Source organism: Lissotriton helveticus, chromosome 5_1 (assembly GCF_964261635.1).
Source record: "Lissotriton helveticus chromosome 5_1, aLisHel1.1, whole genome shotgun sequence".
NCBI lineage: Eukaryota > Metazoa > Chordata > Amphibia > Caudata > Salamandridae > Lissotriton > Lissotriton helveticus.
The window spans coordinates 1,185,593,033-1,185,610,862 of NC_136065.1; the positions used below are offsets into that span (position 1 = coordinate 1,185,593,033).

Here is a 17,830-nt window from a genome sequence, read left to right on the forward strand (position 1 = left end):
AATGTACACATTTCCTCCTTAACACAGGACAAGAGGTGGGTTGAATGATCTGTGATGAAATAGTGAAGAATCCCAATAAATTTGCGTGAAAATCTGAAAAAGACTTTCAGTCTGGTTTGGGATTGACTTTGCACCCGTCCCTGAAAACTTTTCAGGCAAGCTAGTAAGAAATTCCACAAATGTGTTTGCATCTCTGGGCTACATGCAGGTAAGAGTGGTGGGGCTGGTTTTGGGGTGGGGGGTGAATTCGACAGACGACCAAGAGGGGAAATGAAATAATAAATAATTTCCCCTCGTCGTCGTCTGTCGAAATCCGCCCACCGCTCCACTGCTCTTACCTGCACCTGAACAGTTATTCCAATGTCTTCAGTGCCTTGAAACACATTCATGGGCCAGTATTATCTGAACACTTTGGGCCCCTTTTAAAAAACAAAGCCATAAATTACATGGTAGGTCAACGACATGTGTTTGATATACGACTAGGTGGAATGCAGAAAACCTTCTAGGAGTATATGCTGAATTCTGAGCCATGTATGATATGAGTTAATCTTCATATCTCATTTTAGATCTAGTTTACTTCTCTCATATTAAGTGCTTTCAAAACATATCTCTTGCTTAGCCTCATTTTATATATGTCTATTACTTATTAAACCACATGTTCAACGAAGACAGTTCCTTAGCATAACATCTGTTATCGATAGTATTTTTATGTTGGCAAGGACTCCTGCCCAGCTTTGCTCTATTGCAGTACTTGTAAATGGCTTGCCAACTCTGTGAATTGGATTGGGATGAATTGCCAACAACATGCCTGCCCAAAATAACATGACTAAAATATTTTTAAGTCTAATCCTCTACAAAAAAACTCACAAAGCTGTATGTGACACCTGCTTGCTTTGGTCAGAGAGGATGAGTAGGTTTAATGCGAAGACTCCACCTCGGAGACGATCAGTCACGATGTGAGAGTTCAGCCTCAGAGCTGCGTTCTGCACCACTTTTACGTATTTGCAGAAGGCAGTTCTGGTTCACTGGCTTCCCTCAGCAAAACGCCTTTTGTGGTTCCCTCTCCTTTGATTCCCTTTGTGGCATTTTACTGTGTTGTCTTTCTCTTCCTTTTCCCTAGACAGTTTTGGAGTTTTATTTAGAAAACTTTATCAGCTAGATTCATCAAACACCCGTTTTGCGAGTCTTTAATAGCGATTCATAAGGAATCGCTATTAAGGACTTGCAAAACGGGATTCATGTAGGAATTGCAAAAAATATTGCGATTCCTACATCTTCCTTATTTGCGATTAGCAAATTGCTAATTGCAAATAAGGACTAACTCCCCATTCATTCCTATGGGCCTTTTTATTTGCGATTAGCAATTTGCTAATCACAAATAAGGATGCGATTTCAAGGGTGCCAGGGGTGTCCAAAAGACACCCTGTAGTACCCCTGAAATGCAAATTTACACAGGTGTTGCGCACACCCATGTCCAAAGGACATGGGTGTGTGTAACATGCAACTGAGAAAAATGCACTAAAGTGCTTTTTTTCTATTTTTTCGCTATTTACCACGAAGTCAGACTTCGTGGTAAATAGCGACCAAAAATTGCGAATTCGCAATTAAAAATTGGTTAATGAATTGCATTTAAGGAATCTCAAATAGAGATTCCTTAAATGCAATTCCTCGCAAATATGCGATTTCGCAAGCGATTTTTGCATTTGGGATGATGAATCCCAAATGCAAAAATTGCGCTCGCAAAGGGCCAGATTCTGAGAATCTGGCCCTTTGCGAGCCGATTTTTGAATGATGAATCTAGCTGTATGTTTTTCCAGTCTTGGATTCCCATTGGCTTGAGGACAGTGAATCTATAAACGTCCCTTTGGGTGAAATAATAATAGTGTGCTTGCAGATATGTTTAGGAGTATTTTCGTATCTTCAACAGCGCAATGTTTTTTCATCTCTGTAGTACCTTTTTTACTCCTGACGAAGCTGCAGCCTCTGCCTTACCTTGCTTTATTTCTCTCTTTTAATTTCTGCCGGAATAGGCATGCTCTTTTCAGCCCATTTGTGAATTTGACTCCCAAGATAATTCAAATTTTAGTGTAAGAAATGTAATTGTGGAGCCATGAGCACTCTGTTCCTTCTGAGGCACTCATTTGAGTTAACTGGTATATGTTTAAACAAGCTTTTAAACGCTGTATATTTTTGGTTATTTATATTGTTTCAACAGTATGAATTTGTATTTGTTTTCTGGCTTTAATAGTGTTTTTGCACATTACCGTCTTTGCACATTACTGGCTAGCAGCTCGCTTATTGCTTTTACAGGGCCTTGATATTAGCCTGCTGAAGCTGGGGGAATGTTTAACTGTAGCTCTCTGTGGGAGTATTGTATTTTTGGGCTGGTGCTCTATTATCTTGAGACCGCCATTTTTCCTCCTTGCTGGCTTCCCACACTAGAGAGGCCATTTTGGTGCTGCACGCTCTATTGTTTCTCTTTTCTCCTGACGCCATGTTCAGGCCGGGCTTCATTAGGATAGCTGATTTGCGTTCGCACTGCGGACGCATCAAAGGCATGCCTGTCTGCCCCTGTCTCTGCCCAACCCTGTGCCCAGGGCCCAGCATGCTGTCACGTTTGCCTTGGAGGACTGCTAACAACATTTCACGTGGGAAGTTCCTTATATCTGTAAGGTTCTCTCCACCTAGTATTGTTTGTCCTGCAGTTCTTTGAAACTGCGACACAGCCTTACTCTGCTTTCAGTCTTTTGTGGTAGGTGTAGGGGTAAGTAAACCTAAAGTTGGGTCAATCACTGGCAAAGTGCAATATAGCCTCCTCCAGTGACTCCTTGGAATAAATTGAGACCAAGTCTTTGTATGACATTAAAGGCACTTTAATGAACGCAAGGTCAATGGTAATACATGCAGCTGATGTTCGCCTGCTGCTAGAACACATAAACAGACAATCTAACTTGTAACAGAAACCCTGATCAGGAAGGATTCTGGCTTGATGCAGCCTTTGCAGTACCAACTGGTTATATTATGCACAATGCAAACCAGCCAGATAAGGTAGGCGGGAGGGATAATCTTGATCGGCAAAGAAAAATTAGCATGCTCCTCTTGGCTTGTACCATATGTGCAAGACGGGGTATCACGTACGATATCATTAACAATAAATCATAGATGCTTACTGAAATTAGTATTAATTTACAGGCCACCTGGTCATGAAAGAACTTTATTAGCTCATTTCAAGGAGTAGTATCTACCGCATTTATGGAGACAGAGTCTGTAGTAGAATTGGGTGATTTAAACGTTCATTGTGGTAATACTCTGGATTCTAACACTACCTCCCAGATAGCTAATAGCTGCATGGTTTTAGAGCTGCAGTAGATTGTCCAACAGCCAACCCACCAGGCATGGCATATATTGGATCCTGCAAGAGCAGGATTGATCACTGTGGATACTGTTGAGGAGGTTTCATGGTATTACCATAAAGCAATCTCTTTCCGCCTGCACATGACAGGAAGCACAGTCCCTCACAACCAGCATTGAAAATTTTCTATAGTGCCTGGCCAAAGTTGGACAACACAAGACTAAGGGATTGTTTAGAAAGCTCCAAACCGGATATATTCAGTCAAATACTAATGTTGACAATGCTATTAATTTGTTTAATTCCTGGACTGTAGTACCGGGAGATGAGATGTTGCCTCTTAAAACCAGGAATACACATAGTAAAATGTCGGCTCCCTCGTATTGTCAAGAATTGACTCAGGCAAAAATAAAATATAAAAGGCTTGTGAGGATTTGGAGACAATATTATTATAAGGGAGGGAAAGAAGCGTAAAAAACAGAACTTATAACATATAAAAGGGGTTGCGTAAACTTCTAGGTGTAGCACTAATCTTGCCAAAATTCGTTTTGCAAAAAATGCTACAAGAGAACTTTTTGCAGTCTACAACTCTCTGGTAAAAAGTATGCAGCATCTACACAAGGTTCCTCCAACACACATGCATTTTTCAGAATTGCCAGATTGCTTTAAAAATAAAATTTCTGTGAATTTATCATCATTCACCTCAACAGTGGAATCTGAAGACAGACTGGATCAAGATGCTTACCATTTTAATTCTTGGCCAGATTTTATACTTATCACAGAAGAGGAGGTGATATCTAAAATGTCCTTAATCAAGTCGGGCTCTGCTCTTGACCCTTGTCCTATTAGGAATTTTAAAGACCCGGCCCCTCTTTTCTCTGTGTTATGTGTAATAATTCCTTAGAGAAGCGTGTGGTACCTGCTTTTTGAAAATCATCATTTACTCTGCTCTTAAAAAGAAGATTCTAGACCCTAGCATTTTCTCTAATTATCAACCTATTTCTCTTCTACCGATTTTTGCAAAAAGCCTGGAGAGCTGGGTAAATACAGGGCTAGCCTTTTACAGTGAGGAAAATGGGGTATTTAATAATAAGATCCTGCCTTAGCACTGAAATCATACTTATGGGGACTAGCAGTGACATCCGTATGATCTTGGATGAATGAATTTATGCAGCACTCATACTCCTTGTTTATCAGCTGCCTTTGATGTGGGTTCTCTTGCTCTTTTGATGAAAAGGTTATTTGCAATTGGCCTGAGACACAAGCTATTCTGATAGTTTGAATCTTTTCTGAAAAATAGAATTCACACAGTCCAGATGCATTTTTTTGCTCAGGGATATGCTCTCAGCTCCACTCTTTTGGCTTTCAATATTATGGCTATGCGGCTGATACTCGAATAATTTTCTGCAGCAAGTGCAACATGAATGCCAATTCTCTCAGGCTAAATTCATGTAAAACTGAGGTTTTGATATTTGGTAATCGCTCGATCTAGTCCTCTGTGTGGGGGCCCCAATGGTTAGAAGAATGTCCAGAAGCAGCATCCACTGCCCACTGGCAGGCGTAACAATAGCCCCTGCAGCCCCTGTAGTGCTGGGGGGCCCGAGCTTCAGGGGCCCCCTCCTACACTGTGCACAGGCCCCCGGCCTGCATCTCCTGACTGGGTCAGGAGCGTGGGGGGCCCCTTCCAAAGGAGGGGGGTTCAAGTTTCCTTACACCGCTGCCAATGCCCGTAATTCTGGGAGTTCTATTTAAATGCAAACTCTAATTTGAATGTCTGAATAATAAGTAAATGTCTATGTGCTTTCTGCTAATGAAACAATGAAAGAACATCTTCCCTTTTATTCCTCAACATTCTCGACAGTTGTTGGTGCAAGCCCTGATTTTAAGGAGACTGGACTATTGCAATGCTCTCTATGTTGGACTTCCGTATAACCTTTTAAAGAGGTTACAACTTATACAGAATGCAGCAGATAGGTGGATTTTTGCTAGGAGTAAGTTTGAACAGTGTCACGTCTTTTCTTGGCCAACTACACTGGCTCCCTGTTCATGTAAGATGATGGTTCAAGGCCCTTTTTTTAATAAGGCCCATTTCCTAGTAGCACAATCTTCATACATATCTGATATGTTTAAAAAATACATTCCTCCCAGACTGCTTGGGAGGACAGACTTTCTCTGTGATCACAGCTCAGGCATGCAACAGACTGCTGCCCGAGTTACACCTAGAGTCAAATATCTTACATTTTCTCAGGGTTCCAAAAGCCCATTTGCTTACATAGGCTTTTTGTGGAGTCATAGGGTATGCAAGTTGCTGTATAGAGTGTATTAGCTTGCTAGAGCCAGTACACCCTCGGGTAATTGCGCGCTCTATAAAACTATTAAATAAATAAATAAACTTTTGACATCAGCTTGTTTTAATTCCTTTGCTTCGCCCACCGGTATGTCTAAATTAGTGGATTCATGAAAAATTTGACTACTTGCTGAGATATAGATTTATTTTATAACTACAACCAAAAATAGTGATTTTCATATGGAGAACCTATAGCAGCATATAATATTGGTCTTCACAAATATGTGGATTGTAGCGAGGCTCCAGGTACCAACAATTGTAAACATGGTAAAAGATGGCAGGTGTAAATCTGAAATTGCTTGAACAAATGAATGTTGATTATTGAGTTATGTACTCTTCTGCACAAATATCCGTGCAAGATAAAGTGGGAGCTTCGAACACTAGACCAGCCTACAAGTTACTGTAATTATTTGCAATCATCAATTCTACAGCGCAATGTAAATTCTAAATTTACGTTGGACAATCCTACTGAGGTCAACATTTATGTGGTTGTATCTTTTGTATTTCCAGTGCATATCAGATAAACCTCTGTAATACTAGGTGAATGGAGTAGGATTAGATGAGGGAATCACCCTAGAAGTTAGTGTGTAGTGTCTCAAAGCACACTGTATGAGAGAAGGAACAGTTTAGAAGGCTTTGAGAGTCTACAGTGAGCGAACACATAGAAAAAGGAGGTGAACATACAAATGTGGTGAGCAAAATAGAGGACATTTGAGAGGATAAAGAGGTGGAGCAGAGGAGAAGCGGATATGGCAGGAATTCATTTTTTTTATAGGGTAATGGGAAAGAGGATCGGTTGAGATTAAATGTGGGGAAAGCGGCGAACACATTTAGAGGAATAGAACTTGCTTTATGTTGGATTACTTTTAACGGAATTGCCTCAGTATGCTGTCCTGTGGAGGGGACCTTAAGAGCAAGGGTTGAGGGTGGGCGAGAAATCCGGGGATGCCAGTGAGAGAGATTTGGTTGACAATAATTCACTAGTCAAAGAAGTCAAGTATTAAGTAAGCTGATATGACAGAGATCCTAGCTAGCAAAGCCATAGACTGAGCTATCCTATTTATGATTACTAGTTCGGCACCTTTTACTAGACAAATTATATTTCAGTTGACAATTTTAGGATTTGCTTTACACGTCAGAACTCACTAATCACTGGTACCTTTATTGGTGGGATTTTCATGCTTATGTCTCATATTTTGTCTAGAGATGGAGAGAATGGAACAGGAGAACGTCCAGCTTAATGCCCTTCACCTGCAGAGAAACTCACTTAAGGAGGAGCTAGGTGAACTTCAGCCAAAATTAAAAGGTATGTCCCATGATGTATGTTCCATGTTTACAAAACATATATTGGTTTCGTTTTGCAGTTATTCTTTAAAGTGTTTCATAATAGATAGCCGGTATTTCTTACGTTTTTACATTTTATGAGTCTCAAATAATCAACTTTCCTGTTTTACGAAATCTTTTCCTTCAGGAAGCTCCTCCAACATATAAAGCATTATTTAGAACCCTATTATATGTAACAAATTTACATAGTATTATTTAGAAACCATCCATCCCCCCAAACTCATTCACCTACCCACCCATCCACTCGTCATCCCCTTCCCTTACCTTCAGTTAAGGTTAAGGTTGAGATGCCACTCCTATGGGAGAGGCTTAACCAATCTACACCAAAAGGTTTTGGAACAACGAATAACAACCTAAATTCAAATTGGTGAACAGGAGAATAACCTAATGTCTTAAAGAACGCCTGTCCATTCAGTCTGTTAGTATGTGAAAAATCATGAAACAACAGAATGAAAGTTCACTAAATGTGTTATGCTGCATGCAGTCTGCTTCTTTCACAGTTTTTTTAGACCAAGCCTAGGCAGCACGCATGCTCTGTCTGCAAGACCTGCTGTAGTCCATAAAGGACCTGCTGTTTTACAATTGGTTTAGTGCAGTGTCGCTCTTCGTTGATGCTCCCAAAGTGGTTAATGCAGTGATATGTAATTTCAGTTTTTGGCAGGGGGGAACCGCCTAGGTTCAGTTTCCTTCTGCAGCAATTGTTCACCTGTTGTTCCAAAGAACAACAGGTGGTTGGTCATTGTCCTTCATTTCCGTGGATAATACCCAGACTTATAAAGTGGCTGCCCTAGTTTGATTTTTTTAAATTTACAGTTTGGCCCCTCAGAGATTTTCTCATTTAGGGAACTGCTTATTTGAGTTGCATCAATTCCAGAAACAGTTCCGATGTGATTGAGTGATGTGTTTCATGGCAATTAGTCTGAATTCTAGTTTAGTAATATTGTCCCTAATGTCTTTTCCAATATTTCCATTTATTGCATGATCTATGTCTTATCTTTTTCCATCACCTTAAAGAGGGCACCGTGTACAGTGGCCGAGATAGTCATGCTGTCAATAAAAAAAAACAGTTTCTCATTTGCTTTGCCAACTTGGCATGCCCCGTCACAGAAGGCTAGTTTAGTTTACGTGCATCTGGCTTCTCTTTCTTAACCGGATGTGTATATCTATTTCTGATCGGCAGTTGTGTGTTAAAGTCTGCTCACTCTAACCCGTTTCTTGTGTGAAAAGCTGATGGTATGCCGATTATGTAACCTGTAAAGAGAACTTGTTATAAAAGAATGAACTGTTTGACAGTTAATGGTTTGGTATATAGTCGAGTTGGAGACATAACGATTGTACCTTGTAGGGAAGAGGCACGTACTGTGCTTTGTCTTGCATAGTTGCTCTCCTTTTTAGAGTCTGCTTAAAGATCTGTGGCTGGTGAACAGTTTAGCAGAAGGTCCAAGGTAGGATCGAAGGTATACAGGAAGGGGAGAGGACTGTGGAATATTGCAGAGAGAAATGTCCATAAATGGTATTTCTTTGATTGTAGATAATGAGAATATTTGATATAGCGTGGAGATGAACTAAGCCTCCAAAATTCAGAAAGACCAATACAAATCCAGACAATCTTTCTGATCAAGAATAACATTAGCATTTGCTAGATCTGAAGGGGTGTTTCGGGCATGCGCTAAAGAACACACACAAAGAAGTGATTCTAATATGTCTTCTCTTGCAGGTGAACGTACAACTTATATCTCTATTATTTTGTAGTTGGTATTTTAGTTTGTCTGTTCCCATTGGGATCGTTTATCCCTTCTGCAAAATCTAACAGTATTGTGGGTCCGATGATAACATGGGATTGTGGGTTCATACTGCCTCTGCGATTTCTCATCAGAGAAGATTTCAGTTTAGACAAAATCTCTCTCACTACTTAACATCTGAATTCACTTTACTTGTTTATTGCCAGGCTTCATCTCTTACCTCTTTCTCATTACTTTACAACTTTCTTGCTAACACACATTCTCTGCATCCTTTCCATATTTAAAATTACCTTATATATCTCTCGCATCTCCCTGCACCTTATTTTCTATATCAGCTCACCAACTTGCCTCTCTCTTTACCTATCTGATATTTGAAAGAAAGGTCTTCAAGCTTCAAATGTAAATCTTCAGATAAAGTTTATTCTTCACAAAGGATCTCATCCATCCAGGATAAGAGCTCACTCACAACTGATAACATCAACATTCCCTTATCTTTCAGTTCTAGAATATACATGTCATATAACCATAGAGATGGGTGGAAACTCATCTCAGCAATTGAAGAAAGGTAGAATAGTAGAATATCACAATCTATCCTGATCTCTCTGCCTCAGGCCAGCTATCTATTTGCCTCATCATCTCCATCTTAATATCAACCTCACTTTTTCGATCGCATTTCTGTATTTTATTTCTTGTCTATCTACACTTCATTTCTCTTTGTTCCCTTCATTTCTCTCCCTCCGTTTCTCTGTGCCTGGCTACTCTCTTTACCTCACCTGTCTTTACCTCACTTCATTTTGCCTCTCATTCATCATTCTCCACCCTCTTTACCTTACACCTCTCTCTACCTGTTTTATTGTCTACCTCTCCCTTTCTCTGCCTCTACCCTTATAACTCACCTTTCTCTACATTCCCTCTCTCTCAACCCAACCCTTCCGTGACCCACCACTTGCTCTCTCAATACATCCACCTTTTTCTCTATCTAGCTCTGTATCGCGATGTGAAAGAAGCACTTTGTCTAGTGCTTGTTAAAGCTTTCTTTTAGTATTGTTTGACTGACGTACGTGGCAGCTTGAGCTTTCAGTGGTTTTTGCGTGCCCCATATCTAAAAGATAATATATAATTGAAAATTGGTTGGCATTACGAGGGCTTCAGTCAGATGAAAATGGGTAATAATTCCAAAGTTTACAGGGACCACTCAAAATAAATCTTTCCTGGATCCTCAAAAATCTTTAAAACAGCAATACATGTTCACTCACGTGAGGTCAAAGTTTAATTTGCTCGCCATGTGTGGCTTTGTCTACCAGAGGGGCCTACCTTGGCAAGGGTTGTCGGATCCCTTGTGGAAATTACATCTGAGTTTGTATTCAGTTACTGCTTTGTTACTTTTTTATTGATGTCTACATTTTCTGTTCCAGAAATGACCAAGTTCAGGTAGTGTCCAAATCCTGTCTTAGTCTGGGCATGCCATATTTTGAGACTACAGATTATCTTCAGTGTGTCTTTAGGGAAGAGGTACAGGTCATATTACATTTAGTATGGTAATTGATTCCATTGTTTCTTTGCAGGTCATTGCAGGATTCCCTTTCTCGTCACTCTCACGTGCGTTGGGCACGTCAGGGCAGGCTCTCGTTCGCAGGTCGGGGGTGGATGATGGTCATCTCTTGTTGTGGGACCAGTCCAAGCTAAACAGTCCGGTCCTGTGTGAATTAGATATATGGCCCGTCTCTCCTTGCAGTATGTACATTATGCACACCGCATATATGTAAAATGTGTAGATGTTGTGCCTGCAAGGCTTCACAAGAGGCTAGGGACTGCGAGCAGTACATGCAGCCTGTGCCCTGTGTTTACTAATCACATGCATTGCAGAAAGGACTTGCTGCATGGTCTACTTTGCTTAAATGTACTGTGCACAATACCGAGTCGCGTGCTATTGTTTGTGCACTGTAAATACAGGGCATTACAGTGAATTGTGTGTATTATGCACCGGGGTACAGTACATCGTATGTCATGTGTATACAGAGCACTGTCATAGTCTATACCAAGTATGTTGTATGCACAGGTATACTGTGCATCCTGCCTATAAGCCATGCTTTGTACGCAGTTATATGCAGGTTACAGCCACAGGAATGAGTACTATACACTTACACCTTGTTTTACTATGTACATATGTATTGTTGTCAGTGCATGGCATCTGGCCTACATTGCACACATTTTCATATAGTGAACAGAATAAAGTTACAAGCCATTTTTTGCACATACTAAACACATGGAATAGCTATTCCTTGTTTGTGCTCTGCACCTGGGTAAGGTTCATCGTGTGTCCTGTATATACAGGGCATTGCCATAGTCTTCAGTCTGTTAACTGTACTCTGCACCGTATATCTTTAGCACATCTGTTATGCGCACAACACATGGCAGCAGGCAGTGGTTTGCATGCAGATATACAAGGAACAGCAACTGTCCATGGAAGTCGTTGAAAACAATAATCAGTCTGAGTTTAGGAAAGGAAAACTGCTGCTTCGCACACATGTGCGGCAGCAGTCCCTCTGTTATAGATTAATTATGTCCCTGAGGGGTTCTGCAATGCATGGTGTGCACAGATGTTCCTTAAACAATGTAGCAGGGCAGATATCGTGTGGGGAAGCAGATGGTTTGTCGTTTTTTAACTAATGTCAGAAATTGATCAGATGTTACAGGGGTAAAAGATGTCAAGGTATTACACAGGGATCCGACTCGCTCCTCATTTACTTTCTCTAGCTTCGCTGCTCAGAATGCATCAGCCCTGGTTTCCAGCATCAATTGTATACATCTTTTAGGTGTTACAGGATGCAGTTGACTTACAAAGGTCTTGTCAGTTGGGAATATCACTCATTATGCATTCCAATTTTGCAATTGCTCTATCATTTTCCATATCTCCTTTTGTGGGAATATGTCATCTCAGCTGTAGAGGACTGGGGCCACTTTATGTTACGTTCTGTAGTACGGAAGTAAGGGACAGTATAGTGCCCCTTATGCTCTTACTTCTGCAACTAATGCAACTCGGCTTAGAAACTTTGATCGCTGTGGATACGAACCATGGTGGAACTTTATGGATATTTGTAAAAGTAGAAACTCTGCAAAACAGTCTCAATTATACGTATCTTCCAAAGAGGACAAGTGGTGGAATTTTAACATTTGACCCCAGAAACAGTTCACCCATTTCTTAAAATTCCCATACATAGGAAACAAACACCGGGTTTGGCTCCATCGTCCCAGACAAACCAAGCACACAATCAGAAAGTAAATATGTATAATGGGAATATTGTCACCATCTACGAACCATATTGTTTTATTTTCTCCCACTGTAGATATTCCAGATATTCAGAGGCAACCATTACCTCTGTAATATTGCAACTTTGCCATCTACTGTTACGTAAAGCCTTGCAGGGTATAACACACAGCGAAGTCGTCCACATTCACCCACAGTCAACTAAAGTCTTGCACGTTATAGCACACTGCCTTGAACTCCAGCCAAAGAAGGCATACTTCAACTCTCACAAATACTTTTTTCTCTCCATGGCTTCTTGACTGACATGTGGAAAAATACAAACTCTCAGCCTCTGGAGAAATACATCTCTTTTTGGTTGCCAGTGTTAATCACTTCCAACTGGCCCTCACCTTGCAGTACCGCAAGGAAAGGGCCAAAACCCCCTTTATAAAATGTACTGCCTCGCACAGATAGGTTCACTGCTTTTTCTTGCCTTATAAACAGTCCACTCTTTTTCCAGTTCATCCTTTTGGTGTGGACTTCCTTTGCAATCAGCGTAAAGTATCTTCATTCTTCTAGAGTTGCCCAACCATTAACTTTAAGGTTGGCAGCCTTCCTGTCTCCCCTGCACGTCCTCTGGTTATACATTTAATTTTCATTGTTTAAGACTGGAACTCCACTGCTTTTATGTTGGTCCCCTAATGCTGGGTTATGAAACTTAACAATTTACCTCTTCTCTACTAACTGTCACGAATCAACCTTGACCGGAACCTGAACTATGAAACATCTGTAATCCTAGCTGGCGCACCAAATTATTTTACACATTTTGTCTATTGAAGCCATAAGTTCTCTGTCCACTTGACACCCTTTCCATTGTCTCGTCAGTGTTGGTTATCATGCCCACAGCTTTGTCCTGAGAGTGGGCTCAAGGGTGATAATACATATTCAAGGACGTAGACTTTTTCCCAAGTGGATCTCTTTACTCTCCGAGAGAAATTCTTCGTTTTTATCTTTATCCAGATGTAACCGTCCATTCTGGTGGACCTTCAGGCAGCCACTTAGTTGACTATCGTTGTGAGTATTAAGGGTGGTTCTCTTACTAGATGTATTGACTTGTGGATGTCTTCATAGTCTTGATGTTTGTATTGGCAATGCGGAGAAACGTGTGAGGTCCCAAGGTCGCGGGCGCATAGTGCGTGTAGCGCCGCGGCTGCAAGAACACTCGGGACACTGTGTGTTAGTTTACCGCGTGGTCCGGACTACCCACCGGCCACGCCTACTTTATTATATATGCGAGCGCGTGACGTAACGCGCTCGCGTGTGCGCACCTCTCGGTGCGCGGCTAACTAGACCGCTGACTCGTGGTCGCGAACATTACATTCCTTTTAACCTTTATTTAAAACAAACAAATTATGCGTACTGTTGTTAAAGTCTCAATATATTGAAGAACAGGGCCGACAGGCCAGTTACCAGCATGATGAGGAGACAGCTCGCGATCAGCTCACCGCAAAGTCCGCCAGCTGGGATGAGGGAGCGGGGTTTCTCCTCAGGCCATGCCCAGCCGCTTCCCCGCGAGCGGGGGCCCTTCGTGGGGTCGCTGGAGGGGACCCTTGGTTGCTCCGGGGCTCACTTGAGGACCGGAGGGGGCTGAGCCTCGGAGTGCTGGGTAGTGGTGAGCTGGTCTCTCCGTCTCCGTCTGGGGTGTTACTCTCACTGTCCTCTGCTCTGTTGTGTTCTTCTGGTTGGCTGGAGGCTTCTCTCTCCGGTGCTGGTTCTTGGGGATTCGCATTGTCCGGGTGAACCTTTTTGAAGAAAGATACATTACGGGTGACTGTTTCATGTCCTCGTTGGGCTGTCACCATCGTGCCCCTGCGGCGAGTGACCGTGTCATGGTCGGGGTTCAAACGGGAGTCGAAACTTGCTCCCTGGATGCCTGTCTTTCACGTAGACGCGGTCTCTCTCATGGATCTCTGGCTCCTTTGCTCTTCGCCTAAGACTGGCGTCATTGTTGGACCGAGTCCGGTTGGATAGAGTCCAGTTGGGGTGATTGGGGATGGTGTCTCTGACCACTCGTCCTAGGGCGGATGGGCCTGGCGCCACTTCGGTGGTTCTGTGTGGCGTGAGGCGGTACTCCCTCAGGAAGCTGTATATTGCCTTTTCCATAGAGACCTCCTCTGCATGAGCTATTCTGATGACCTTATTCAGCGTGCGCATAAATCTTTCTACCTCCCCGTTAGCTTGAGGCCAGCGGGGAGTCACCTTCCTGTGGTGGATCCCCCGACTTTTCAGATATTCAGCGAACTCCTGCCCTTGGAAGGGTGGTCCGTTATCTGTTTTGACGCTCTCGAAGATGCCATGTGTGGCTATGGTCTTTTCAAACTTTGCGATGACCTCCTTGGCAGTGAGGGTCGCCACCACTTCTACTTCTGGGTACTTGGTGAAGTCATCCACTATGACAAGTACGTATCTTCCATCGGGAAGGTGCCCGAAATCAGCAGTGACGCTCTCCCATGGCCTCTGTGGGTTGTTCTCGGTGATGACTGGGGGTGGTCTCTCGGGCTGTCCCGCCGCTTGGCACCAGTGGCACACTCTGACCGTTCGCTCCACCATATTGTCCATTTCCGGGAACCACAACTTGGCACGGAGCCTGCTTTTGCTCTTTACTATGCCTTGGTGGCCTTGGTGTGCTAGCTCCACCGCTTGCTGGGTTAGGCTCTCCGGCATCACGATCCTCGGGCCTCTTAGCACACACCCCTGGTTGTCCAGCGATAGTTCCTCCTTTACCTTCAGCAGCGCTTCGATGGATGTTTTGGCTTGCGGTGTCCTTCTGCTCAGTGAGGCTTGGACCGCCCTCCAGTCATTCGATTGAATGGCCTTCGCCACCAGCTGGAGCACCTCGTCGTTCCGCGTGGCTCCAATGATCATCCCCAGACTCATGGGTAGTGGTCTTGACCTTTCTAGCACGATCTTGACGTACTCCTCCGTATCTTCCGCGTCTTCTCTTTCTCCTTGGGTCGCGGCTCGGGGGTGTCTGGATAGATAATCCGCTGGATTCGTCGCTCCCGGTCGGTATTCCACTTGGTAGTTGTATTCCTGCAATTGGAGGATCCACTTTTCAATTCTGGGAGGTGGCTTGGATACCGTCCCAAGGAACAGTGGGATCAGTGGCTTGTGATCCGTAGATACTGAGAACGGGTGTCCGTACACATACACATGGAAGTGTCGGCAGGCCCAATGGATCGCTATCGCTTCCCGTTCTATCTGGGAGTATCTTTGCTCCGTGTCTGTCAATGACCGACTGGCGTAGGCGATGGGGTTCCACTCATCCTCTCCTTGCTTTTGTGTGAGGACCGCTCCGAGGCCGTAGGGGCTGGCATCGACTGCGATGTTGGTGGGCTTTGCCGGGTCAAAATACGACAGGGTCTTGTCTGCGGACAGCGGCGCCTTGGTGTTTTTGAATGCTTCTTCTTGCTGTTCACCCCATTGCCAGGGGATTGTCAATTTTGTTAGCTCCCGGAGTGGTCGGGTGAGGTTTGACAGGTCTGGGATGAACCTCCCACAGAAGTTCACCATGCCCAGGAAGCTCCTCACTTCGGATATGTTGGAGGGGGCAGGCGCGTTCTGCACGTCCTTCACTTTGTCTGGGTCCAGTGCTATTCCCTCATCGGAGAATGTGTATCCAAATAAACTGATCTTGTTCTGGAGGAATTGGCACTTCTCCCTGTTTAATGTTAACCCTGACTCCTTGATCCTTTGCAATACTCCCCGTAGTCTCCGGTGGTGTTCCTCGACTGAGTCCGCGTAGACCAGAAGGTCATCACTGACGTCCTGGGAGTCCACTCAACACCTCTCGGATCGTGTTCTGAAAGACTTCCGCGGCACTGTACATGCCGAAGTTGAGACGCCGGTAGCGCCTGAGGCCCACGTGGGTCGAGAACGTGGTGATGTATCGGGAGTCCGGGTGGAGAGGTAGTTGATGATAGCCTGATCGGAGGTCCATTTTGGAGAACCACCGTGCTCCATTCAGTTCCCCGAGGATGTCATCAATTGTGGGCGTGAGGTGCCTCTCCCTCTTGACCACTGCGTTGGGCAGGCGCATGTCCACACATATGCGGACCTATCCCGGTTGTTTCGGCTTCCGCGCTACTACGATTGGGACCCACGGGGTCGGTCCGCTGACCCTTTCAATGATGCCCTGCCGTTCAAGGGTTTCTAATTCTTCCTCTACCTTCTTCCGGAGGTGGAAGGCAATTCTTCTGTGTCTGAGGGCGACAGGCTGAATCGACGATGTGGAGAGATACTTCTTTCCCTTTTAGGCATCCGATGCCCTTGAACGTATCCTCGAACTTCTCCAGTAGGGTTTCCAGTTCTTCTGTCAGCACCGCCATGGCGAAAGATATCAGTCAGAGTTCCTCTGCAGCCTGCCCGCTGAGAAGCATGCCGCTGCCTTCTCGGGCGACATATATGGTCGAGGGGGTCTTCAGCTCCTGGTGCTGCAGCTCCGTCCGGAAACAGCCTATCAGTGGGATTGGTGTCTTCTGTCCATACGCAAATACCCTGACCTTCGCAGCTTGCAGTGGCGGTTTGGTTCTTAGCTGGTTGTAAACGTCCGCCGCCATGAGTTCTATTGAGGCTCCGGTGTCAATAGTGGCCCTCACCTCTTGGTCATGTATTTTGATGCGACATTTTGGGAGGCGCCTCTTCTTCCGCTGTGGTTGGTCGATGGCGAAGACATAGTGGACAGGATAGTCATTAGTGTCATCGTCCATGTCTTCACTATCCTGACTTTCTTTGATGGTGTGAGCTGCCTCCTTCTTCGACTTGGCCGACCTGCATACTGCTGCGAAGTGGTTCATCCACCCGCACAAGCTGCATCTCTTCGTCCGCGCCGGGCAGTCTTGGACGCGGTGTGGTTGACCCCCACAATATCCACAGTCTCTGCGTTTCTCTTGTGGCTTCTTTCCACCGTACTGGCGCGTCTTGGGCCTAACAACGTTGATCTGTTCAGCCGCATTTACTTGCTCCACTTTGACTGGTCGGTGGAGAGCCGCTTCCATGTGCGACGCTCGCGCTTGGGATAGTTCTTTGGAGCGCCCCAATTTCAGGATGTCCGCTAATGGTTTTCCGTCCTCTTGCAATATTGTCACTCTCAGCTTTGAGGAGTAGCATCCCTGTATTATCTGTCCCTGTATTTCCTCTTGCTCGTCGCGGAATCCACACGTACTGGCTAGTTCCTTTAACCTGCCATGAAATGCATCAAGCGATTCTTCGGCTTCCTGCTTGGCTTGTCGGAAGATGAACCTTTTGTTGTCCTTGCTAGCCATGGGTTCGAAGTGCGCGTTGAGAGCATTGAGGAGCGTTATGTAGGTTTTCGGGCTGGCCTCCACAATGGTTTTGTAATTCCGGGGTATGTCTTTCCCGACCAGATGTAGGAGTAGGGCTCTGCGGCGCTCCCTAGCTGTCCCTGCCCCTTCAAAATACATCTGCAGGCGATCTGTCCAATCTTTCCAGCGAGGTGCCAGGGAGGCTGGGGCACCGTCTACTACAAACGGCTCAATGGCGGGGAAGGACGCCATCTTGGGATGTGGTTGGACCTAGCTCGTGGCCTATGGCACTTCCGGTCGTGGTGCGTAGATTTTGGATTAGGCGCAGCCTTGGCACGTGTGCTGCGGTGATATGGGTGACCTGTCCCCTCTTCGCGGGGTTGGCTGGGTCGCTCTTGCGCCACCACTGACCTGCTGCCTTCGTGGCTCGCTGTCCGCCTCTCTGTGCTGTGGAGCTCGGGTGTGCCGCCTGGAACT

The 17,830-nt window shown here is 44.5% G+C and overlaps 1 protein-coding gene across 4 annotated transcripts in view; it reads left to right on the forward strand.

Annotated features, from left to right (window-relative positions):
• CCDC172 (coiled-coil domain containing 172) overlaps nt 1-17,830 on the forward strand; it is a 977,718-nt gene that overhangs the window by 510,681 nt on the left and 449,207 nt on the right. For all 4 annotated transcript variants that reach the window (XM_078641185.1, XM_078641187.1, XM_078641184.1 and 1 more), the window contains exon 5: nt 6,901-7,002. In XM_078641185.1, coding sequence (XP_078497311.1) covers nt 6,901-7,002 — 102 coding nt within the window. The remainder of the gene's footprint in view (nt 1-6,900; nt 7,003-17,830) is intronic.